General features: G+C 37.9%; 1 protein-coding gene across 1 annotated transcript in view; it reads left to right on the top strand.

Annotated features, from left to right (window-relative positions):
• LOC149246452 (uncharacterized) overlaps positions 1 to 11,830 on the top strand; it is a 170,998-nt gene extending 159,168 nt beyond the window's left edge. The window contains exon 3 of the mRNA XM_089457913.1: positions 11,182 to 11,830. Within this exon, the coding sequence (XP_089314039.1) occupies positions 11,182 to 11,385 (204 nt within the window). The 3' untranslated portion in view covers positions 11,386 to 11,830. The remainder of the gene's footprint in view (positions 1 to 11,181) is intronic.
• The last annotated feature ends 14,838 nt before the right edge of the window (positions 11,831 to 26,668 follow it).

The raw sequence follows: 26,668 nt of genomic DNA, 5'->3' as shown, positions 1-26,668 counted from the left end.
ACCCAGAAATCGCTTGGGGAAATTCCACCCGGGTGGAGAGATATTAAAATAATTAATATTTTTAATGGGGTTCCTAAGTCTAAACTTAGGAAAATTAAAATATTAATGTGTATTAATATAATATGGGTGAGAAAGTTCTAAATAACAAGGATCAAGTCGGATCAAATCTTAGCCGTTGATTAGAGACTTAATCTCGACTGTTGAATCATCAACAAGAAAAGTATAAGAAGAGGCTTGAGAGTCAGTTGGAGACACACCAGACACCAAGAGGGATCAGTCAATTCGATTTTCTGGGCAAGGTTTGTTGAGGAAATCAAACAAGTGATTAGTTGTAGCGAGGGGCAGTTCGACAGGAGGCCGAGAATACATATTAGAGAGGCAGTGAAAGTCCCAGAGAGACAATGCAGAGCCTAGGGAGGCTGATGTAGAGGCAGCAAGGGTTGACACAGAGGCTGAGGAGGCCAACATAGAGGACGCAGAGGGCCAAGAGGCCGACATAGAAGTCGCAGAGGCTGAAGCAGGCAGCGCAGAGGGTTGCAGAGCTGACGCTGCGCTGAAGAGGTTGCGCTGAGGTGATTTCGTGGGCTAGAGTAAGCGCTGATCAGCTGACGTAGAGTTGTAGGAGGGTGATGTAGTTCCATAAGATAGCTTGGAGCAACTTTCGCTCTAGATGATGAACAATTGAGGTTACTGTGGGCCCAATCATCTGGTAGCTAATTCGCCGGAATATCTGTCTTCGGAAGAAAGGTACTTCTGCCAAGGATAATCTTTGAAGGGTGAGCCATTTCTGGCACCCTAGTTGTATTCAGAAATCTGCATAATAATAAAACCCCAATCTGCTGCACTGGTTTTCCCACATTGGGTTTTTTCGGGGATGATTTTCCAAAAATAACGGTGTCCCTTGTGTTGTCTCAGTTTATTTCAATTGCTGATCTGTATGTGTGTGAAGGTTGCAATTGTGTTTATTTCCATATTTATGCATATAAATAACTTGTTAACATAAAGAACAAGTAGGAGATAATAAACCAGATATTGCAGTAGGGGTTTTTGATGTATTAGATTCAGAAATTTTCACATGGTATCAGAGCGATTGCAGATCACAGGAGGACTGAAGACACTAGCGGAAGAAATCTGAAAAATTTGCAGCAGAAGCAACTATCCCAAGAGACAATGTTGTTCTGGAGCTGAAGCGGGAAGAGAAGAGGTGACGCAGTGCCTAGAGGGTGGCTTAGAGGCTCACGCAGAGCCTGCATCAACATTTCGAGCCAAGGGAAGGGCGAACGCAGAGGCAGAGAGGAAAAAGAGGCTCATGCAGAGCCACATCATCCTTCTCAGCTAGGTAGGATTGACGCAGTTGGCCGGAGGAGCAGATTCAGCCTTCACTATGATTGTGCAGAGCCTGAAGGGCTCCGATTCTTCAGTTGCCGGGGCTAAGGGAGCTATGCAGATTGTGATTTGAGGAGCTGGTGGGACGCTGTTTCTGTCAGGTGCAGAACAGTGTCCAAGGAGACGGAACCAAGGTAGAGGGAATCACTACCTTGATGAATTTCTAGCCAAGGAATCCAGATCCAAATTGTAGTTGCAGAGGAGGATTGGAGAGGAACGGTTTGACAGTTGGCCACAGGATTTCCAGGAGGGAAATCAGGACTCTGAGGGAGTCCCAAAGAGGAGCAGAGATGGTAGTGAACAGACTAAGGGATCAAGACAGATTGGACGGGGCTTCCAATTTTGTCATCTGGAAGGCCAGGATCCTAGCAATCCTGGACAGAGATCGCATCGAGGACTTTGCCTTGAAAGTAGTAGCTATCCCAGTTTACCCAGTTGAGAATGAAAAGTATGAGGAAGCTTAGGCGAGGGCGAAGTGCATGATCCTAGATGGGGTCAAAGATCATGTCATAGCCCTTATTGCTGAAAAGAACACAACAAAGGAGATGTGGGACACCCTGGCTACCTTATACCAGGGCTCTTCCGTGCAACGAAAGATGCTATTGGAGAATCAGTTGAGGTCATATTAGATGAAAAAGGGAGATTGCAGGAAATTCGGGACCAACTTACTTTTGTGGGGTCTACACCGGATTCAAAGTTTATGGTCAGGACTGCTCTGAATGCAGTCTCCGAGGACTGGAAGACATTTTTCCAAAGCATCTTGGGCAGAGCGACTCTCCCTAGTTGGGAGGAGATGTGGGCAGCTCTTCGACAGGAAGAGATTAGGAGGATGACCAAGGCAGGGAGTAGTGGTAAGGGAGTGCGAGTCAAGAAAGAGGAGGAGGAGGATGCGGCTCTAGCATTTGCGAGACAGCAAGGGAAGATGAAGAAAAAGGACATCTCCAAGGTCAAGTGCTTCAATTATGGGGAGCTGGGACATTATTCATCTCAGTGTTCTAGGAAGAAAGGCAAGGGAGAAGCTTCCGATTCAAAGGCAACTATAGCTAAGGCGGAGAAAGAGGTCGAGACTCAACACTGATGACGATTGCGCCATGAGCGCTCATGCACCTCTAGAGAAGAGGTGGGGAGACATCGAGTTGTAGTTAGGAGGACTACATACTAGGGGTAAGCTCCTTGAGGTACTCAAACTCTTGGATCATATTCGGCTATGGGAGACCTTAATGACAGTAGCATGATGATAGGTGTCGGGTGGAGCAAAGCGTGGTGGAGAGGCAAGGCAACACTATATTGCAGATGTCTGTAGCAGCGCAACAAAAGTTGCAGCAGTGCGAGAGGCACAAAGGTGGTTGTAGCAGTGCAATGGCAGCAAAGGGAGCACATGATAGAAGCAGAGGCAGCTTCAACGTCACGAGGTTTCCAGACTGACCAGGATGTCAGTATTTGGGTAAGACTTACTTACTTCTCGGTAACTGAGTTGCAGTGTAGTAGTTAGCAGTGGTAGTTCTATGGGCAGCATGATGCAACATGTTGAGAGGGAGATGCAGTACAAATTTGGCAGGGGTAGTGGTAGTGTCATGGGCAACAGTACAGGAAGCAGCAGTGCAGTGGGTGTGAGGCACTAGGCCAAGCATCGGCACAGGTACCAGTGCGGAGGATTAGTGTGATGCTTCTGTGGTGAAGCATTAATAGAGCACATTCCTTGCTAAGAGTGAGTGTTGATTTTTTGTAGCATTGAATGTGCTCTAGCCATGAAAATTGGTGGAGAGGCTAAGGCACATGAGATCTCCAAGACCCAAAAATCGTTTGGGGACACCCGGATGGAGAGATATTAAAATAATTAATATTTTTAATGGGGTTCCTAAGTCTAAACTTAGGAAATTTAAAATATTAATGTGTATTAATATAATATGGGTGAGAAAGTTCTAAATAACGAGGATCAAGCCAGATCTAATCTTTAGCCATTGATTAGGGACTTAATCTCGGCCATTGAATCGTCAACAAGAAAAATATAAGAAGAGGCTTGAAAGTCAGTTGGAGAGACACCAAGACACCAAGAAAGATCAGTGAGTTCAATTTTCTGGGGTGAGGTTTGCTGAGGAAATTGAACAAGTGATCAGTTGTAGTGAGGGGCAGTTCGGAAGGAGGCCGAGAATACATATCAGAGAGGCAGAGAAAGTGCCAGAGAGACAACGCAGAGCCTAGGGAGGCTGACGCAGAGGCAGCAAGGGTTGATACAGAGGCTGAGGAGGCCAACATAGAGGACACAGAGGGCCAAGAGGCCGACGCAGAAGTTTCATAGGCTGAAGCAGGCAGCACAGAGGGCTGCAGAGCTGACGCTGGGTGAAGAGGTTAGGCTAAGGTGATTTTGTGGGCCAAACTGAGATCTGACTAGCTGACACAGAGCTGTAGGAGGGTGACGTAGTTCCATAAGATAGCTTGGAGCAGCTTTCGCTGCCCAGCTGAGAAGCAATCGAAGTTACTGTGGGGCCAATCATCTGGTTTTTGATTAGCCGGAATATCTGTCTTCGGAAGAAAGGTACTTCTGCCAAGGATAATCTCTGAAGGGTGAGCTATTTCTGGCACCCTAGTTGTATTCAAAAATCTGCATAATAATAAAACCCTCCTCTGCTGCACCGATTTTCCCACATTCGGTTTTTCTGGGGACAATTGTCCAAAAATATCGGTGTATCTTGTGTTGTCTCAGTTTATTTCATTTGCTGATCTATGTGTGTGAAGGCTGCAATTGTGTTTATTTCGATATTTATGCATATAAATAACTTGTTAATGTAAAGAACAAGTAGGAGGTAATAAACCTGATATTGCAGTAGGGGTTTTTGATGTATTAGATTCAGAAATTTTCACACAAACCTTGAACCCTAGGGCTTGAAGTACCTCGCAACCTACTAAAAGATCAACAAATTTCTTCTTGATGCTATTGCAATTTCTTCCTTCTTCTTTAGCCCTCGGTCTTGCAACCCTTGCCTGAAATCTTCGGCCTCTCTTCCTACAACTCTCGGCCTCTTGAAGTTGACTATAATTCTGCACGTGTGATAGAATTAGGGAAACTTTAGCCCTATTCCTTCTTCGCTTGGCTTGTGCTAGACTATTTGTGACTTCGGCCTGCAAGATAGACTATTTCCTTGATATGTTTCAGCCTCTTTGAGATGATTGTTCCTTGGATTTGCTGCAGTGGGACAAACCCTAGCCTCCTCGCACGTGTGAACAAAATTAGCCCAAAATAGTTTCAAAAATTACTTTGCTCTTCCTTCTTCTTTGTCTTCTACTTCTTCGCTTGATGTGAGACCTCTTCTTTTGTCCTTGTGCTCAAATTCCATGTGTGATGTGTTGTGTGTCTAGACTCTAGAGTGAAATCGAGTGCTGCTTTATATAGTGATCTGCCCATGTAAATAAGACGGCTTGATTGGATCGTAGGCCGACATGTCATCTTAGTGTAGGCTCATTGCTCCATTTTAAAGCCGACTTGCTAGAAGAGCTTGAGCTTGGTCTTAGAGGGTATTTTTACTCTTACAATGACTCAAATACATATGTAACATGCCCAAGAAGGGTCTTTCATACACATGGACTCAATTGACTTTATGACTTAATGATCAAACCTAATAGCTCACAATGGGAGCTTCATCTATAAAATAAAATTTCTTGAGCATGAAACCCATGCCTCAAGCATGCTTCATCTATAAAATAAAATTTCTTGAGCATGAAACCCATGCCTCAAGCATAAAATAATTTTATTTTTCTTCTTTACATTAATTACATAAAATCATGACTACACATGTCATTATGAAGATCGAACCTAGTTACATATTTCAACAACAAACACCTTAGCTAGCATTTGTTACAAACCCTAGATTTTATCAAGACTAAACAACTAAAACAAGTTGAAACTTCAATCATAGCGGAAACATTTTACATCCAGGGTTTCATTATCATGCCTTAGAATTCCATATCAATCTCTACTAGGGTTTTGTAGTAAACCCTAGATACAAACATAAACCTTTATTTTTAGACATTTAACAATTTTTGACCAAGCTAGGTTTTCATTCCTACGATTTTACATTGGCTATTACAAGAGTTTTGTCATAAACCCTAATTCATCAAACCCTAAAAATATAGGGTTTCATCATATAACCTAGATATCATCGACAAACCCTCAAAGGCTAGGGTTTCTTCATAACATTACCAAAACCCTAAACATCAAGAGAGTAGGATATCATTATATGTTCTAGACTTTATCAACAAACCCTAAGAAGACCTACACATTGAAAGGTTAGGGTTTTACAAAGAGCCCTAAAGGTTAGGGTTTTACCAACATGAACAAATGGTAAGAGATAGTATGACAAAGGTAGATTTAATCTAAAAATTAATCACCCTAACAAGAATTTTTAAGATTCAAAACCATAGACATGAGAGAGTTAATAAATTATAATATAAAGCAATTTTTAAATGAAGAAGATCTGCGACAAATCAAATTAAACATACCTTGAGTTGTTCTTTAACAAACCTTGTAGGGTTTCTTTATTGAAGGGCTCCCTCTGAATCATGACAACATCTTCATGGTCTACATGAATCGACTTTTGTTTAGAGTGTCCAAGGATCCAACTCAATTTACCATTCCTAAGATCAGCATGCTTGCCTTGTTTCCTTTAATATATATCTGTAATATTTATTGACAAACACAACCAAAATATACAAGTACAATATCATAATAACTATATAGGTTTTCCATTCCAAGGGACTTTGAGTACGAACGCTAATTATTTCTAGGGCATTATGTCAAAACATTATTCAATATTTCTTTTCATAAAGAATTGTCAAATACTTATAAGCCCTTAGATATCATGAGTTAGGAACAAGAGTATAAGGGTAAGGGTTTCCATATGTTCAATCTTCGTCACCAAGAAAAACTTGTAAACCCTAAAAGCAGCTAAACCCTAAAACCTTTCATACTAGACTTTTAACAAATGATTATGTTATACATACCTCAAGATTACATATCTCTGTCCTAAAGGATTGATGTTCCATTTTGCCATAAACTGAGGACACACTGTTAGATAATTAAAGCACAAAGAATAAAGATAACACTTACTTGATTTTAATGAATGACTGCAAGTTGGTCCAAGAAATGATAGAAGTTTCCAAGGTGCTGAGTCAACCCTTTTCAAAATGATGGACTGCTCGAGCTTTTTCAACAAACTCTTTCTTTCTTCAATTGATAGATCATGTACTGAATTTTCCTTTACTTTCCCTTTAAAAGACAAATCTACTGCTCATTCTTGACTTTTAGTTGAAGTATAATGTGGAAGCTGCTAAGACTAAGATTATGTTTTTTTGAAATAGACTTCAGGACAAGGTTTATACTGTGATCCTTCAAGTCAGTTTCAATGTCACTTTAAGGCTTGACCTACTTAAATATATTTACACAGGCCATCTTTTTTTTTTTCTTCACAAGATTTTTCGGCTTCTTCAACTTTATAGGTGGTTGTAGCATCATGGCTTTTGAATAGGTCTACAATGTCTCCAAACAACTTGACCTTGGTCCCTTCCTCAAGAAGGCTCTTCGTTGGAAATTAGGACTGATATTAGTCCACAAGAGACATCTCAGAAATGTGATTTGGTCTCTTTTGTGATTATGCAAAGAACCTTTGTACTTTCTGAGATAATTTAAGTTATGCACAGAACTTCAGACTTTAAGTACATGACCTCGATCTCCTTTACAAGGAATTCGACCTTGTTTGAATTTAAAGATCAGTTTTCCAGATCCTTAGGAAAGTGCTTTTCGGCCTCTCAAACTTCTTTCGCTCCTTTTACCTTATGCCTGTGGCCTAATTACAGAGAGTAAGCCCAAGTTTTTGATCTTGCATCAAAGATTTATAGCCCAAAAATATATATCCTTTTAGCACGATTTCTTTTCTAGAGGATTCGGTCTGAGCAGACCCTCTTGTAGCCCTCTTCCTTCTCTTAGTTGTGACCTTCTAGCTGCCTAGTCTATTGTCCTTAGCGACGATACCATGTTGAGAAATCTAGGGCAGCTTGATTATGTCTTCTAATAACATGATTTCTCTTACTTTGACAATTTCTTGTGAGGTCATATTACTACTTTTTGATATTATTATGTTCCTTTATCATCAAGATAATTTCCAAACAAATGAAGATCACAAACACAAGAAAAGAACACAAGATGTAGGCACTCAGACAGGGCAAAACCCCTATGAAAGGGAAAACCCAGTCAAACTCTTCCACTAGTAGATTCAAAACAAATTGAGACATACTTGACCTTTTTGACCAGAGACATAGACTTCCTTCATCCACCAAGTCAGCCCTTAACTGAAGTAGGCATCAAGAATTTCGTCACTTCTTTCTTGTTGCTTCTGCAATTTGATCTATCATCTTTGGTCCCTGCGATTATTTTCAAGGTAACTCGTGTGACAGGAAAACACCAAGATTTTGGTCTTCTATCAACTTCAGTGATTTTTGGTCTCTTTTTTGCTTTAGGGATTCTCGTCCTTGAATAGCTCGGTCCTGTAATAGGCTCTTCACATGTGTGGCAGAATAATAGAGAAATTCGACTCTTTTCTAGATAAAAATATCTCTTCTTTTCAACATAAAGACTTCTCTTCATACTTCGTTTTCCATTAGTAGATTGCAAATGGAATAGTGATCTCTCACATTCCAATAGGTCGAGTGTCTAGCATATATATAGTCGGTCGAATTGTCTTCATGAGGCTGATTTGTCACTGCTTTAGAGGCCAACTAGAAGGATTAAGAAACTGACTTGGTGGAGGAGGAGAATTTGTATCAAAATGATTTTTTTTTCTTGACACAAAGATCCCAAGAAGGGTCTAGAATTAAATAGTAATGACAATGACCCAAGACATAATCTTAGAAGCTTTCAATGGAGGCTTGACCTATTGACCATTGACCCAAGCATGAAACCCATGCTTTAATAAGTCAATTACTTCTAATAATAATTTTTTTTTCTTTCTTTTGACAAATACAATTATGAAGGCCGACACTAGTTACATTCTTCAACACGACTTTCCCCTTTTTCACACCGCTACCTACATTTTCATGCTTTGGTTACATAATTATACAAATAGGATTCTGAACCATAATTAGTTCAGATCCACAAATTACTCAACAAATCCCTATTTCTAGATCCTCTAGATCCTCACCTCTCAAGAGATATAACTCTAAAATATCTCTAAATCACTCACATATTCTCGAGATCACTTCTTAGAAGTAGATCTGATTACAATATTCCTCTCTCTCATCACTTATGTATAATTCTTCTAGAAACATAGGAAAATACCTTTAAACTAAATAATTAAATCCAATTTAGGGAACCAACTCCCTTGGTAAATGAAACCCCTAGGTCTAGTCAAAAGGAGTTTTGACTTGGAGGTAAGATGCTCTTGCATCATCTGGTCAGTGGGGTTATGACCATATTGCCATGGGGTTTGGCTAGTGGTTTGAGCTTGTGCCTTATAGCATCGGGAAAGTATTTTTACCATTCAATAACACGTGATGACATGTGGAATGGTAAATTGGCCCTGGGTTTCACCATAGGTTAGGCGGGTTTCTTGACAGGAATCCATGTGGTGACCTGGCAGATTGGTGTGGTTTCACCATGGGTCAGTTGGGTTCCTGGCATGACTCTAAATAACTTGGTAGATTGGCGACCCAAGGACTAGTGCGTAGCTAGTCCCTCTATTTGATGTGATGCGGCAATGTTTTCCACATGGTTCTAGTATAGAACATGAGGTGGATGGATTCATCAACATAGTTGAGCTCTTTCAAATCTTCTTTTGGAATGGAGAGATTTTATTCATCATATGTACATCTGTGGAAGTCAAGGAGAAATACCTCCCTGGTTAAGAGGGAGTGTTGAAATAGTAAACAAGTTAATATTTTATTGTTCATGTAGGCTCCAAATTTGTAGGTTGGCCCCACCAAATGGAGGGGTTTGACTCTTGGTCTAAACCCTCAAGATAAAACACATAAATTGACAAAAAGACCTCCTGATTCGGATCATCATTTGGATCTGTCCAAGAGAAGAAGATTTCTGTTCACACTTGCGAAGAAGAAAGACACTTTGACCAGCGAAGTTTGACTGGCCTTTCATTTGTTTGACAAGCGTTGACTTCTGGGCTATGTTGACTGAACCTTTGATTGGTTTATTGGAGTGAATATTCTGGCATCTTTTACTGAAGGTTGACCGATTTTCTGGACAGAAATTCTGGCATTGACTTTTCTGTTTTGACTAGCTTTGATCACAGGTCAAATTGGGCAGTTTGACCAAATCTTTCTATGTAGCAGCAGGGTTGGAATTCGGCCCCTTTGACCTCAGTGAACCAGAAGCAGCAGAAGGCTGAATTTCAGCCTTTTTGACTAGATTTCACTTCTGAGCAGAAGTTTGACTTTCTCTCTCTTTTGACTTGGTTTGACTTGGAATATGGTATGGTCAATGGGATGATATTTTGACTGGAAAATCAGATGTACATTTTAATTGAATTGTACAATTTCTCTTAAGAAAAACTTTGCTGGGGTTTTCCCTGGTTTGGGTTTCGCAGGATACATTTGTGTCTCTTCTGCATCATAGTTTTACTGTGATCTCTACTGCCCTACTGTATTTATGGTTGAAATTTTCTAAAGTGTAATTGCTTTATGATCTGGAATGTACTGAAGAAGTAATTTGCACATACAGAAGTTTATCCCTACTAACTGCAATTCAAGCATGTTGATTTTATAGTGCAATTAAAACAAGCACAAATTTTCTGACGGATAATTACTTCCAATGATGAAATTTCAAAGCAGCAATAGATGAAAGAAAAACGCACCACCGATTTTCAAAACTGAAGAGTCTCAATCCTTTACAATATGACATAGATATTGTTATTAATTCAAAGCTTTCTAATAAATAAACTTTATCTTTCCTGAACTTGTATAATCATATATAACTGTGTTACAGGTGATTCTAACCATAAAAATTGTTAATCCCGGTTTCATTGCAACGGGGAATGGTGATATTTAGAACTATTTAAGTTCCGTCATTTGCTCTTGTTCTTAGCTAAAAGAACCTTTGATATTTAGAATCATTTCAGTTCCTTCATTTGCTCTTGTCCTTAGCTAAAACAACCTCTGCATTATCTATGCTGGCCACTCCCGGTTTCATTGCAACGGGGAATGGTGATATTTAGAACTATTTAAGTTCCGTCATTTGCTCTTGTTCTTAGCTAAAAGAACCTTTGATATTTAGAATCATTTCAGTTCCTTCATTTGCTCTTGTCCTTAGCTAAAACAACCTCTGCATTATCTATGCTGGCCACTCTTTTCTTCTGGCTGGCAATCCTCTCTATCTTTTGCATAGGTAGAAGCCTATGCTGAGTATGTAATGTGTTGTAAATTGAAATGTATATGCTGCACGAAGAATCCTTTCTTTATTTGTTCCTCAGCATTGCATTTTGAATTTTATAGCGGTTTGATAGTTAAATTCTAGTTGCTGCCGTATCAATCTGGTAGGATGATGTACTTGGTGGGAAAATGCTACTTGACAGCTCGGTTCTCAACCAGGATAGCCTAGAGCTTTTCGATTACTTTGTCAATAAAATTCTTTAATAACAGTGAATACTTTGTCAATAGCAGTCTTTTCTAACGAAACAATAGTGGAAAAAGAAACTGACGTGTTAGTGATGCTCAGAACGAAATTTTCTTTTTGGTAGATAAATGTTTTCATTGCTCTCTTTTAGGGAATATTAGATGTCTTATCTATATGCGCAGGAAGAGGTGCTGGAAAGGGCTAGAATAGCCAGGGATAAAGCTGCCCGTGAAGCTCTTGGAAAAGCGAACGGGAAGGAGACATCGGCTTCAACCGCAGTGTCAACAGAATCAAGTCCTGCTTCTGATAGTGCGGCTTCACCAATAGAAGTAAGCCCTTCCAACGGTAATTCTGGGCCATTACCAACGGAAGTTAATGAAAATTAACATCCAATTGTAGCCCGAATTTATCTCATAAGAGGTCATGGAGAAATGTACATATCACAGGCATGAGATATAGATACTTTAGGGAGAAAATAAATGTTAGCTAGCAGGTTCCATTGGATTTGGATGGTGTTTGTCTTATTCATACATAATGGACTGTTACGCTTGATTAATTGGACAAGAATGCACTGCCTGTTTGTTTATTTATTTTGCATAAGGTTCCTTGTAATGAGAAGCAAAGTGTACCGTGTGGAAACCATACTGACTTACCAACTATTGCTATCTGATCTCACACTTCTTCCTCATCCTTTCAATGGCGTCACAGGCAAGGATTTTCAAGGCAATTATCTATTTTCATGTGATAATTAATTTGATTGGCAAATGGATAAAAACGGATTCACCAAAGCCGTTATATGATTGACAATTGAAAACTGCTGGATTGAACTCATGATTCATCTTGAATTTTCCTTTGTACTGTTAATGCATCACATTTTTCTTGGAGAAATAAGTTCTCTTCACTATTCTGTGTATTAAATGTTCAAGTTAGGACATTGGTACCTTGTTGGCATTCCATGGTTTTTTTCCCTTCTTTTTTCAATCCTTCATTTGAAACACTGGTTGGGCTGGTTGGTAACCTTGCAGATGGAAATGGTCAAGGTATTCCTTGAAGCTTATCAAATACCGTTTATGAGTGCATATTTTGTGCCTTGTTTGTAGTAACTAAGCATTTTTGGATTTACTTTTCTCAAAGGAATGCAGTCTCTCTCTTTGGTTAGAGAGATATAGTGATGATGTGTAAATATTATTAATTTTTGAATAGTTTTTAATCACTGTACATCCATCTTGACTCTGGATTTATTAAACATTGAGAAGGATCAAATCCCTCAAATCTCTTGAAGTAGCAAGCCTTTTCCTGAAGTTTTATATTCCTATAATTATTTTTGACTTTTTCAATTTGATTTAAAATCTGACTTTTTGAACTATTATTTAAATCTCTTTTAGAAATTGAAAATCAAAATGTAAGGGCAGTTTTCCACTCTTTTCATTTGCTATATCTTATCTTAAAGAAAAGCAGATAAAATGTTGATTGAACTCTTTGAGATGTGAAATTTATGAACGAAATAAGGCCGACTATGGAAATGGAAATCATAAGTCCTATCGAAATAAAACTTTAAAAAAATTGGAAAAATGATATACGAGTCTATAAACAAAACGTCGCATGAAGGCATGGCTTGGGAATTGAGCTGGTTTTGTAATTGAATGGTGTCTATATGTGTGTTTGTGTGAAGAGGGGAATTCTTTCTTACCAAGCATGAAATGTAAGAAAAAACAAAAAATGATTTGACTGAATGATCAATAACCCAAAGTTATCTTTTCTTAACATCTAACGAAGAAGGAAAATATCTAACAAAGAATCAAATTGGTTCTAAAATTGCCTTCACCCTTTGCCCTTGTTGATCGGATAAAACTTGAATTCAATACCTTGCAAAGTAAAGAAGGAAAATATCTAACAAAGAACCAATTTGGTTCTAAAATTGCCTTCACCCATCCTTGTTAATTGGATAAAAATTGAATTCAATACCCTGCAAACTAAATTTGTTAAGGGGTAATTTACAATAATAATTACTTTCCCATGGATATATGAGAAATGATGAGAAATCTTATCATAATTGAGATACTTGCCATGCATACAGGAAATTGTAGTCAATGGTAAATAATAGTCTATGTCCAGAGGTACAACCTTCGACAAGAAATATATGTAAGCTTGCAAGGCTTAGGTTTACGGGCAAGGCAAGGTTAATGACGAGTTTCATAACATAATATCAATTAAACATTGTCCTAAAACTTGTTTATTGATGCTCGTTTAGTTTTTAATTCTGTTCATAATAATAAATTATAATTGCATTAAAAGAAAAGACAAAGGGCTAAACTATACATGCACAACCGAGTGCCATAGAGATGCTTGCATTTATTTTTAATACATGACTATTCATCCCAATACTAAGGTATGTGGAGTTGGGACATAAAACACTTAATTTTTCTTTCCTTAGCAACTTATGCTCAATAATTCAAATATTTTTACACGACTTCACAAATTATTTACATATTGTAGTAATTCCAAAAACATGCCTAAACTTCATTTATAACACCAAGGGTATAATCATATTTTGTTGAAAATTTGTTAGGTTCAATCGGTATTTTCATTGGTAAAGCAAAAGAGAAATTATGAAATTTTATGTTGACCAAGTAAGCCTCACTTAGTCAAGTTGGCCCCACTCTTTGAATGGGTTTGACCCCAAGGTCAAAACCCTCCTCCACTGGCACATGTAACTAAAAGATTGCTAGACCTCATTTGGCATCTCATCCATCACATCACATTGATGTGAAACAAGAAGACTCGCCCACACATGCAAAGGAAAAAGGAGTAAATTTGATATGCATTGAACAACCATTTATCTTCTATTTGACCAACGTTGACTTGGGATTATCTGCAGTTATTTTATTCATTTGACTAGATTTAGAGGCCGAGTTTGACTATAATTCATTGACTTTGTTTGATCGAAGTTTGACTTTGTTTATGGGCCATTGACTGCATGTTTGACCGCAGGTCAAACTTGAACCTTTGACCAAAATTCAAAGGTGATTTGAGGACTGAATTAAAGCCTCTTTGTTCAACTGCCTTAGATCAAAATTCAATCTCTCTGTTGTAGACGTGACATTGACACGTGTTGATTGTTTTCTCTCTCCTTTGACTGGTTTGACTCAGCAAATATCGAGGTAAAAAATTTGGAATCTTGTTTGGAATACTCTAATGTACATTTGATGAACTAAATTCTCTCTCATAAGGAAAGATTGTTGGGTTTTGCCCTAGCTGCTGGCCTAAATTTTGGTGTCTCTTGTCTCTTGTCTTATTGCTTACTATGATCTTTATTGCTCTATTGAAGAGAGTGAATGGTTGAAGTTTTTTATGTATAATTGCTTAATGATTAGAAAGCTATAAGAAGACTAATTATATCATTGGAAGTAGTTATGAATTTTGAGAAAATGTACTAGTTTTGATTGCACTAGAAAATCAACATGGTATCAGAGCTTTGGTGAAGGAAAATAACATTGAGATCACCTTGAAGAACATTTAGAGCACTTTGAAGAGCATTGGGATTCTACATATTTTGTTTTGATTGGACATCGACATCTTTATCATGAATTCCTTCATGAGGAAAGAGAACAAGCTTGAAGGAGCTACAAATTATAGGGCATGCAAGGCTAGAATTGACCTAGTGTTTGCAAGGCTGAAGGTATTGGGTATTGTATTGGGAAAAGTTACTAAACCAACCAACCAAACAGGAAAAACAAGCTTAAGGAAGATGAGATCTTGGCTTGGAGTATCATTGTGGAATCTATTAGTGATTATCTAATTCCCTATATTGCTGATCATGAATCTTCGAAGGAGATGTATGATGCCTTCATTGCATTGTACACTATCAACAACAATCAATCTATATGTCTAAGGGGTAAGCGTTGTGAGATCAAGATGACAAATAATGATACTATAACATCATACTTTGTAAGAATATCTCAAATAAGAGATCAACTCAAGGCTATTGGTAAAGAAGTATCCGACAAAGAATTGGTAGTTGTGGCAATCTGTGGTTTGCCTAAATCTTGGGACCCTTTTGCAATAAGCATTAGTGGAAGCAAAACTTCTCCTCCTTTTGATAAACTATGGGCTGCTTGCACTTAAGAAGAATCAAGGCTCCTAGTTAGAGGCAAGATTTCAAATCCAGGTGAAGATTCCCAAGCTTTTGCAACTCACTCAAAGAGTAGTAGAGGTAGAAGAAATTTTGGAATATTTTAAAGAGGTTCAGGTCGAAGACCTAATTCAAGATCTGCTCCAAGAAGGGGAACTGCTCTACAAAGAAGACCTCCTGCCTCTCAAGTTAGAAGAGAGATGAAAAATGTTCAAATCTATCATTGCCAAGCATATGGTCATTATCAAAATAACTTCCCTCAGAGGAATGATCCTCAAACGGATGATGATAGAAAACGGAAAGGGAAGCATCATGCTTCTACAACTGATCTAGACAAACCATCTCATAAAAGGAGGCTTAGAAAGAGAGATTTCGATGATGAAAATTCATTTATTATGCTTTTGTAGGTTCTGTTAGCCCTGAGGCGCACTGCTGCTATTTTAACGAAAATGTCCCCTGTTTTAGCTCCGATGGTCCACGCCTCCTCTTGCGCCGCTTTGGCCATAAGCCGGGCTTCAAAGTCATACACTCACGCTCATAAATATCGACGGGTCTGCTCTCAGTTCATCTCCTTTCCACTCCGCTCTCCATTCTCCGATCCTTGTCGTCGATCTTCCCACTGCTCTGATGGTCCACACTTCATCCAACTAGCGATTTACGCTCACCCGCTTCGACCAATCACCACCGTTAGATCATCTCCGCTAGCTCTAACGGCTATCGTGCATTTTGCTCGGGCAATAAGTGAGAGGGATACCCGCCCGATAAAAGTGGTTTCCCCTCTCTCCTCTGCTGCTACGTGGCACCCGATGAATGGAATTGGGCAGGCTCTGACCTTTATCGCTTATTGCTTGATGACCACCTGATATAGACCATTTCTGCCTAAAGAAAATTGCTCCCGGGCGTTATCCTTCGAGCACCTCCTCCGCCCGATAACCGTTCGTTCTACCCATCTAAGATTGGACGACTCAGACTTATTCTGCTCCCGCCACGACTTCAAGCCTCCAGCGATTGATATCCTCCATCCATTCCTTCCGATCCAACGGCCCAAGTGCCTCCGTACCCCACTTTCGCCAGTGACTCGGGGAGGAAATTGGTTGGCTTTGTCATTGTTTTTCACTGTCGGATAGTTGAACTAAAATAACAGACTGCATGGCCGAAAGGGGAAAAACAACAACATGATGCAGCCGAACCAACATAAATGATCATGGAACATCACTGGGATGAGTGAGCCACTTGACAGTGACGAAATTACTAGAATTTGGTTACCGTGTTTATTAAAAAAGAAAAAAAGCCCTCTGAGCTCATGTTTGTCTAGTTATGGCATCAAGTAGTTAGAAGACAGAGGGGATAGATTAAGACATCTGGAGCCTCAGAGAGTTCGAGAGCATTGTAAAAAGCCTATAAATGGCTGAAAGTTCGAAGTATTAAGGGTTCAACTTCTGGAGATTGTGGATACTTTGCTCCTCCCATCGTCTCATCTTCATTCCAGTAATACAAGATTCTTTCACTGTTACATGTTCAATCGTCATCTTCTCCTTTGTTCTAAGCTTGCACTTGAATAGGCTATTCATGTTTTCTTCTGTGTCTAATGCTAGATAACTATCATCCTATCTCTGCGTTGATAAATTAGATTTGCAAGCTTCATTTACTTTCTATAGCTAGCCATTCTTATGTGTTTATGTATCTATCTGCTAGTATAGTCAAGATTCTCCATATATTCATTGAATCTATAAACTATTGAGCGTTAGTGGTCGAAAGCCTTGTCAAGCTAAGGGTGTTCATGCATGTCTTGAGTGAAAACAGAGTTGACACAGTCATCTGACTTGATCCAAACCCCAATCCATTCCAATAGTTCAGAGAACGATATTGAAGATTATATGTTACCAGACATCTCCGAGCTACAACCTAGGAGAGTTTCCTGGAGTGCTAATAGGTTCCATTGTAGGTCATGATGAAATATGGTTGGTGGATAGTGGTGCCTCTAGGCACATGACGGTAAGTCGTGAACATCTCTCTGAATTGTTTGAAAAGAAGATAACTTAAAGGGTTGAGATTGGAGATAATGGCAGATAACTTAAAGGGTTGAGATTGGAGATAATGGCAAGTACAAAGTCAAGGGCATTGGTTCGTCATCCTTCCAATTGTAATAAGGAGGTAATATATCTATTAACATATTTTATATGTTCCTGGTTTAAAGATGAATTTGTTGTCCATTTCATCTCTTGAACACAAAAGGTATAAATTACATTCGTTGATGAACAAGTTCTAGTATGGAAGACAAACTCCTTTGAATCTGCCAAAGTCGTTGATGTACGAATTGTCTCCTTGGTCGCTCAATTCAAGCCCAAATACGCAACACACATGATATTTGTGAATTATGCCATCAAAGGTACACTCCTTCATTATAAAGCATTATCTAGAATGAAAGTTTTTGTTAAAGGTGTACGACAAATAAAGATTGAACATGATAGAGTTTGCAAAGGATGTGCTCTTGGGACAAATGTTAAAGGAAGATGTACTAGCATTGATAGTAGATCCAAAGGGATCATAGATCTTGTGCATTCTGATGTTTGTGGGCCCATGTTTGATAAATCCTTGGGCGATCATTTGTATTATGTTCTTTTATTGATGATTACTCTCGTAAACATGGATTTATTTCTCGAAATCCAAGGATGAAGTATTTGAGAAGCTTTGGGAATTCAAGATGTTAAAGTTGTAACTAGGTTCGATCTTCATAATCATGATCTTGTAAAGAGTAAAAAATAATTCATTTGAGTCAAAAAGAAAATTATTTTTGTCATGTCCTATTTGGACATTTTAAAGAAAAAAGTAAATAAATTTTGTCTTTTGGTCAAAACCCTACTGCCATGCCGACCCTTCAGATGTTAGGTTGGCTCAGCGCTTAGAGACACTTGTTTGGACATGGAAATAATTATATATTGGCACCTTTAGTCCATCATTTGACATACGTTCAAATCATCTATTCAGAGGAGAAAAATTCAAGCTTTATGTGGCAAGATATTTCTGTGACATCCGAATTTTTTGAAGCAAAGATACTTTTGTGACATCTGAGCTTCTTGTGGTGATGATGCAAGCTTTCCGTGGCACCTTTCCCTTTGTGATATGTGAGCTTTCTAAGGCACTGATCTTCTGTTGGATATGAGATTTTTGACACTAATCTTTTGTTGAATACGAGCTCCCTGAGGCATTAATCTTCTATTGAATCTAAGATTCCCAAGGATGGTTTGAGGACAAATAAGTAGGATTTTATGAACAATATTGTGGGAAAAACCTTGATAGACATATGGCTTCTTGATAGACTTCATGTGGACATTTTTTGGTGGAGGGTTGACTTGGCACTTGGTTTGTTTGACTTGAATTTCTCTTGTTGACTAGGATTCTATAAGGAAAGGATTGCTGAGTTTTTCCCTAGCCTCTAGCCTTATTTTTGTTGTCTCTTGTCTTTTTGTGTATTACATTTGTATAATTTCTTAATGCCCTAATGAATGAAGTAAACTCTAAATGGAAAAACATATATAAACAATCACACGTAATTATCATGTTAATACATTCTTTCTTGCATTCAAATTTCAACACAAGGCACAGGTTGAAAATGCTACACGAAGAAGGATCAAGACTTTAAGGTTCGACAATGGAGGAGAGTATGTATCCAAGGAATTAATTGCTTTCTGTAGAGATGATGGAATTAAGAGGGAGATGAGAGTTCCCTACTATCCTTAACAAAATGGAATTGCTGAAAGGTAGAATAGGATTATTATGGATGCTGCCAAAGCCATGCTTCATGATGAAAACTTGTCGATGTTTCTATGGGGAGATGCTCTAAGGACAATTGTTTATGTTCAAAATAGATGCCCATATTGAATATTGGACTACAAGACTCCTGAAGAAGTCTTCATAGGCGAGAGACCCAACATTGAACACTTGAGAATTTTTGGTTGTCTTGTTTATGTTCGTGTGCCCAAGGAGAAAAGGACAAAGTTGAATCCTTCCAGAAAGAAAGGGACTTTTGTTGGCTACAATGAAAATTCAAAGGCCTTTAGGGTCTATGTACCAGGACAACGTTCTATTGAAACTTGTAGGGATGTTATTTTTGATGAGGATGTTGCTTTCTAGAAGTCCAAGGGATCACACTTGGACTTTGATGATGAGATGCAGGTGTCTTCAAAGAATGTGGAATTGAAATCTAAATAAATTCAACCTATGGAACAAGATCCTCATGAAGAGTCTGATGATCCACATGAATTTTTTGACTCACCAAGAGTCATTGTACCAGAGATTAGAAAGAGGCCTTCTTGGCTTGAAAGAACTTTGAAGTTGAAGGACATGCTGCATCTCATGGGACCTTTAGGAAAAGTAATAGGCCAAAGAAGTATTTAGGTTATGCAACCATGATATGTAAGATCATTGAGTTTGAGCCATCCACCTATTAAGAAGCAACTGATCATCAAGTTTGGAAAGATGCTATGATTGAAGAATACCGATCTATATTGAAGAATGGTGTTTGGGAAATCGTGCCAAGGATTGAAGGGAAATTTGTTGTGTCTTCCACATGGATCTACAAAATCAAGCACACATATGATGGATGTATTGAGAAGTACAAGGCAAGGTTTGTGGCCTGAGGATTCTCCCAGAAAGAGGGAGAGGATTATGAAGATACATTTGATCCCATTTCTAGGTATGCTTCTTTTTGACCCGGCATTGCTCTTGCTTCTATTGCAGGTTGGAAATTGCATCAACTGGATGTCAAGATTTCCTTTCTGAATGGAGTCATTGAAGAAGAAGTTTATATTGAGTAGCCTCAAGGCTTTATGATTCATGATAGAGAGACACATGTTTGTGAATTGAAGAAAGCCTTGCACAGGCTTGAGCAGGGTCCTTGTGCATGGTACTCTCACATTGATAGCTATTTGCTGAGCCTTGGTTTAAAAAGAGCAATGTTGATCTGAATTTGTACTTCAAATTTGTTGAAGGTGATCCCTTGATTTTGCTACTGTATGTAGATGATTTGTTTCTGCCAGGGGTTTAGGTTCTCGTTTTCCAGTGTAAGAGGGAGCTGATTTCTAAATTTGAGATGAAGGATTTTGGTCTTATGCATTACTATTTGGGTTTGGAAATTTGGCAAAAGCCCAATGGAATATTTGTTGGACAAGGCTAGTACATTATTAAGATCCTTAAATTTTGCATGATGGACTGCAAGTTCATGGACACTGCTATGGTGATACATTTGAAGAAGATACATGACTTTGACTCTGATTTGATTGATCCCTCATGTATCAAAAATTGATTCACTTGTTGAACTATCTTGTGAATACTAGCCCTAGTATTTGCCATGCTATGAACCTATTTAGCTAATTCTTGGTTGATCCCCGACATGTGCACTGGGTTTGCAATGAAACATATATTGAGATATCTTTGTGGAAACATTGATTATGGTTTGAGATATGTTTCTAATGGAAAATGACAACTGCATAGTTTTACTGATGCTGATTGCGCTGGATGCTTTGATGATAGAAAGAGCACTTTTGGATTCTGTTTTAGCTTGGGCTCTGCTATGATTTCATGGTCTAGTAAGAAGCAAACTTCTGTTTCTCTTAGTACGACTGAAGTTGAGTATATAGTTGCATGTTCAACTTGTTGTGAAGCTATGTGGCTTCGTAAGTTGTTTGCTGGTTTGTTTGATCAAGTGTTGGAATCGAACATTGTATATTGTGATAATCAAAGCTGTTTGAAGCTTTTTGAGAACCCAATTTTTCATGATAGGTCAAAGCACAATGAGATCAAGTATCATTACATCCAGAATATTGTCCAAAGGGGATATGTGAGGTTCAAATATGTCCCTACTGATGAGTAGGGTGCTGATTTTTGACAAAACTATTGTTCCAGATGAAGTTTCCTTATTTCGAAGAACAACTTAGAGTTGCACTAACTGTATAGCATCATGTGATTGAAAATCTTCCTTGGGCTTAGCTGAGAAACCATATGGTCAGGAATATTTTCTTGGTTACTCCCTTAGGTCATTTGACCAAGAGGTCAATGAATCTAGTCAGGGAGCTTGGTTCTGAGGCATGAAGTGATCCCTTAGGTCATGATGACTGAGAGACTATATAGTCGGGGATTGAGATATAGATTCCTCACTTGGGTCATGGACTAAGAGACCTTGTTTATGGTTAGGGATATGGACCCTATGTACTCTCTTGGGTCATTGTGCTTAACTGAGAAACCATTACATATGATTGGAGAGTTTGGCCTCATTGATTCATCCCACGGTCAGTTGGGCACTGACCTTGATGCCATTGGGTTTTGGCCTATGTGATGGGTTTTGATGCTTTGTATCTTTCCTTATGATGAGACTTGTACATCTGATCTCTCCCTTGGGTTATTACTAAGAGACCTATGGATTGGTTGGGGAGATTGATCTTGAGAGAGAGAGAATGAAAATAGCTCCCTAGCTAAGAGGGAGTGTTGAAGATTTGACAACTTCGGTTGGTATTTTCATTGGCAAAATCGATGAGAAATTATGAATTTCTATGTTGACTAAGTCGACCTCACTTTTTGAATGGGTTTGGCACCAAGGTCAAGACCCTCCTCTAAATACATGTATAAACAGAAGTTCATTGGACCTCATTTGGCGTCTCATCCATCACATCACATCGATCTAAAACAAGAAGACTTGTCCACATGTGTGAAGCAGAAAGGGGTAAATATGATCTACGTTGTCCAACCATTTATCTTCTTTTTGACTAACGTTGACTTGGGATTATCTGCAACTGTTGACCTAGCATTTGACTGGATTTGGAGGCTGAGTTTGACTATAATTCATTGACTATGTTCGACCAAAGTTTGACTCTATTTCTGAGCTGTTGACTACAAGTCAAACTCGAACCTTTGACTGAAATTCTGAGGTGATATAAGGAGCAAATTTCAGCCCCTTTGTTAAGCTACCTCAGGACAAAATTCAACCTCTCTATTGTAGATTTGATATTGACCAACATTGACTATTTACACTCTCCTTTGATTGGCGTGACTTGGCAAATATTGAGGTCAAAAAATTAGAATCTTGTTTGGAATATTTTGGTGTATATTTGATGAACTAAATTCTCTCTCATAAGGAAAGATTGTTGGGTTTCCCCTTGTGGGTTCTACCTTGGCCGCTGGCCTAAATTTTGGTGTCTTTTGTCTCATTGTTTACTGTGATCTCTATTTCTCTATTGAAGAAAATGAATGGTTGAAAATTTTCATGTATAACTGCTTATTGAATGGAATTCTATAAGAAGACTAATTGTATCATTGGAAGTAGTTATCAATTTTGAAAAATTACTAATTTTGATTGCACTAGAAAATCAATGGCTAGTAGTGATTAAGATTCCATTGCTTTATTTTTAGTTGCTTCTCTTTTCCTCGATTCTTTTTTTCTTTCATTGATTCTTTTTTTCTTTCATCCTCTTGTAAATAGAGGAGAGTTAAAGGGGCACAGTTTCTTTGAAGAACTCCCACATGAGATGGGGTCCTTCTTGTTGTCCCTTCCTTTTTTTCTAGTTGTGGTGCTCTTTGTTGGAGAAAGTAAGTTCAACCTATTGGGTATTGACCACATTGGTAATTAATTTAGTGGGTTCCTGGTCCCATGCTTGAGAGTTTAGGGGTTACTAATCAATACCATAAACCTATATATTGCCCAAACCTATGCCATGTTGTTAGTGTCATTCATACAGATACCTAGACAAGTTGGACCTCCCTTTCGAGAGTTGATAAATGTTGGAGATCATTTTTCATTCCCTTGGGACATTGATTATGCTTATAATTCAATTGGGACACACATAATGTGGTTATTGATGCCTTGATGAGCAAACAAATGGAGAAAATATTGGGACTAGATAAATAGGATTGTTGACCTTATTTTTGATCAACAACACTAAGTCACAAGTTTTATAGCTTTTAGTCCAGGTCTTTGCACAATAAACTAAATCTATGCAACCTTTCTTGCCTCGAATCTAATGTTACATAATGATCCTAATAAGATTCCTATTTGTTGACCATTTGGACTTAAAACTCAAAGAGGAGTCCATTAATTATCTTCTCATAGGCATGCATGTTTTCTATGATTGGAGATAGCATCATTTTGTGACAACATCATCAGATTGTTTAAGATAAGATATTATATCAATGTCCAACAAGTGACTACAAAAGTAGGTCAATGTGATTGTTGAGTATAATGATGTCAATACAAAGTAGGAGTACCAAAATGTCTCCTATATAATGAACAAAAAGTGAAGCTTGAGGTCTATGTTAAATGTTGGAAACATGGAAAACCCTTGGCTCCAAGTGGGGTGGTTACAACAAGATGTACAAACATAGAGGATTCATGAGCTAGGTCATGTTCCATCGGATTTCTCTCTCTTAACATTTGAAGTCGAATGGAGAAAACAAAAGATATAATAGTGTATTGATGAGGAGATGGGGTAGGATACAGAAAATAACAAAATAATAGTTAGGATGATAAAATAAGGGTTATGAACTTTCAGAGGGAAATAAAGGAAACTGTTTTTCAATTTTTTTTAACTTATCTCTTTTTAACTTTATTCAATTTTCAAGTAAAGGCACTTGTCGAATATGGATTTAAACTCTACATCCAGTGAGTATTCACTTTGTATATTATAGAGAGGTCCACAATGAGGTCAACAACATTTTTTCTATTTATCTCTAATTTATTTCGTAATGGATGATCAAAAGTCTACAAAATAAACACTCATTTGATGTAGAATTTAATTTTGCATCTAATAAGTGCCTACACTTGAAATTTGAGTAAACTTATAAAAAGATAAGTTTAAAATACAATATTCTTTTTATTTTTCCCTCCAAAACTATTTATCCTTTTGGTTGATATAGTCATATTAAACCATGTTGGTTTCCTTTTAAATTTGATGTTGATAGCACTTTTTGTTTTTGTTTTGAGGTTTATTTTTGACATCCAAATTTCTCTAATGTATGTCGTTGTCAGGGTTTGAGTGATGGTTTATGGGTATGTGTTGGAATTTCAATTTGATTATGAATACTATTCTTATGCATCATTGATTTGGATATTTTGCATTGTGCTGATTATGCTTTGATGTGTAATGAACATGATAAGCTAATAATTATGATCCTAGTTTCATTTGGATATAAGCAACAACACAATACTTGTTATGATGATTTATTTATTCAAGATATTGTATTTGTAGGTTTTGACATGTTTATTTCATACTACATATTGTGCACCATCAATCAATGAGTTAGTGGATGTTATATTGATGATATTCCATTTCTAGTTATGATTGTAATATATATTTCTCTACATATAATGCACCTGTTTCGATTATCTAGTGCAGTGTGCTCATTTGCTTAATTGGCATTTTTGGGAAAGTTTAGGGATTAGGAGAATTCTTATGTGCTTTGGTTATAAAGCTCCTTCCTATATTGTCTTAATTAATTTTGGGGCTCTCCTTGGTTGTTGCTTGGTTTCTCATCTTTTCTTTGATGCAATCCTCATACATATGGCACATTTATGTTCACTTGAGTCTTGACTTGCACCTTACATCCCTACGCTCCTTTGTATTATTTCATTGCTTGGTTGGTGATGTATCTTAAAACTTCAATATTGGTGGTATATTGGATCAACTACTGATATGAATTCATAATGGTCTTTGGTATTGGACCTTAACATGGTGACATATGGTGGCATGTTTGTGGTTGGCTTACCTAGCAGGGTTGTACCCTTGTCATTGGCATTGAACTTGTGATTGATTTGGACTTTCAAACTTTTGTGGGTATGAATTTGGCTTAGTGTTTAATATGATGTATTGGAATTTGTCTTGATTGTTTTTATGAAGTATTTATTTCTCCTACATATATGGTTCCTCTTGCCTTGATATGCATTTGTGGTTTTTGATATTATGATTATTAGGCTCTAGTAATGGTTTTCCTACCCATTTCCTCTCTTGTGTTCTCTCACTTTCTTTTTTCATTTTTTGAATTCACATTTCATTTTAGGGGATGAACCCACATGATCCTCCATTTTGCATGACCCTTAAAATGATTGTTTGACTATTAATGACTCTATGGGTGTGCCCTTGTTTTGTGCAATTGGGATTGTTGGTGTCTTGATTATTTTAGTGTCACTAAAGCTTGAATCTCACCTATCGATAGTTTAGCTACAAAGGAACCAAGGTAGGTTCGTGATCCTTCTAGTTCTTCATTAAATGTTTGGTTTTTCGTTGGTAATTAGGTTTCCACTATTATTTATGATTTGAGATTTCATGAGTGAATCGTCCTCATTTCTGAATCTTCTTATTTAATTCACCCTTTTTGCACTTTTAGTAAAAAATCCCTTTCTTAAATAATTATATAGGCTATAATATTGGAAATTTGGGCATAACTTTGTTGCCTAGATTTTGGGTTACTTGAATTGCTGCTTCAAGCTGGAAACATTATCGATACTTAGTCTTGAGGCTAGCACCTTGTGCTTGCATGTCCTTGTTGTTCCTTCCTTGCATTTTCTTTATAGAAATGTAATTATATTATGCCAATGCATTGCTTTTTTTAGTATTAAACAAAGTCTTTTGGTAGAAATCACATGAGATAATTTTTTGGCTCTCTCTTTGAGATTTCTATTTTCAGTGGTGTTATATTTTCTTGGAATTTCCCATTTCGGGAACGTGAAGCTCCATTTATATCCATCAACAACTAGTCTGATCCCTTTTATGGTGCATTGTACCTTACACATGAGGCGTGTATGGTCGCAGCATCTATTGCAGGGTCGATTGAGATTTTCTAACAGGGTTTTACTTCCATTTTTATCCCGAGACATTCCTTATTCCTTTTCCGACGTTATATAGCCGTCATTCCATCTGGGTCTTTATTCTCACTATTTATTCTTCTCTCAGGCTCAACATGAAGTAGGTGGGGTGACATATTTTTCCTTGAATCCTATGTTTTCTGGATATATCTATCTTGTCATCATATGGATCGTTGGTTTGATTATCTATATGTCGAAGTCTCGGCCCACAAGGCCTACATATAGGCCACGGTGGATGTTGAACTAGCTTATGTCGAAAAAGTTGTCTTTTGGGTTCCTCCATATATTTTGTCCCTACCAATACATATCACTGTGAACTCTACTTAGACTGTACAACACACATCTACCCTTGAGAAAGGGTCGACACATGTCCGCTATCATAACAAACAAACAAAGAAGAAGGAGGGGATGGTTATCAAACCTTGTTCAGATACAAAAATTCTTAGTTTTGGATATGATGTGCTATGGGACTGCATCACTAACTTACAAAAACGGGCACTTGCGGGTCACTGGATTTTCTCAAAGATTCCTAAAAAGGATATGCAAGGTTGGGTGAAAAAGACATGGTCACTGATCTTAGGGTATTCGCCCAAAGTCAGCTTTCTATTAAACTCTTGGTTCAATTTCCATTTCCTGCATATAGACAACGTAGATAAAATCCTCAAGGCTCCTTGGATGAGATGCATAA

The sequence above is a fragment of the Pinus tabuliformis genome, chromosome 7 (assembly GCF_031772625.1).
Source record: "Pinus tabuliformis cultivar Carrire ecotype Pingquan chromosome 7, CPIR1, whole genome shotgun sequence".
Taxonomy (NCBI): Eukaryota; Viridiplantae; Streptophyta; class Pinopsida; order Pinales; family Pinaceae; genus Pinus; species Pinus tabuliformis.
Note: the sequence above shows the minus strand (reverse complement) of the source record. Positions and strands in the feature narration are given on the sequence as shown.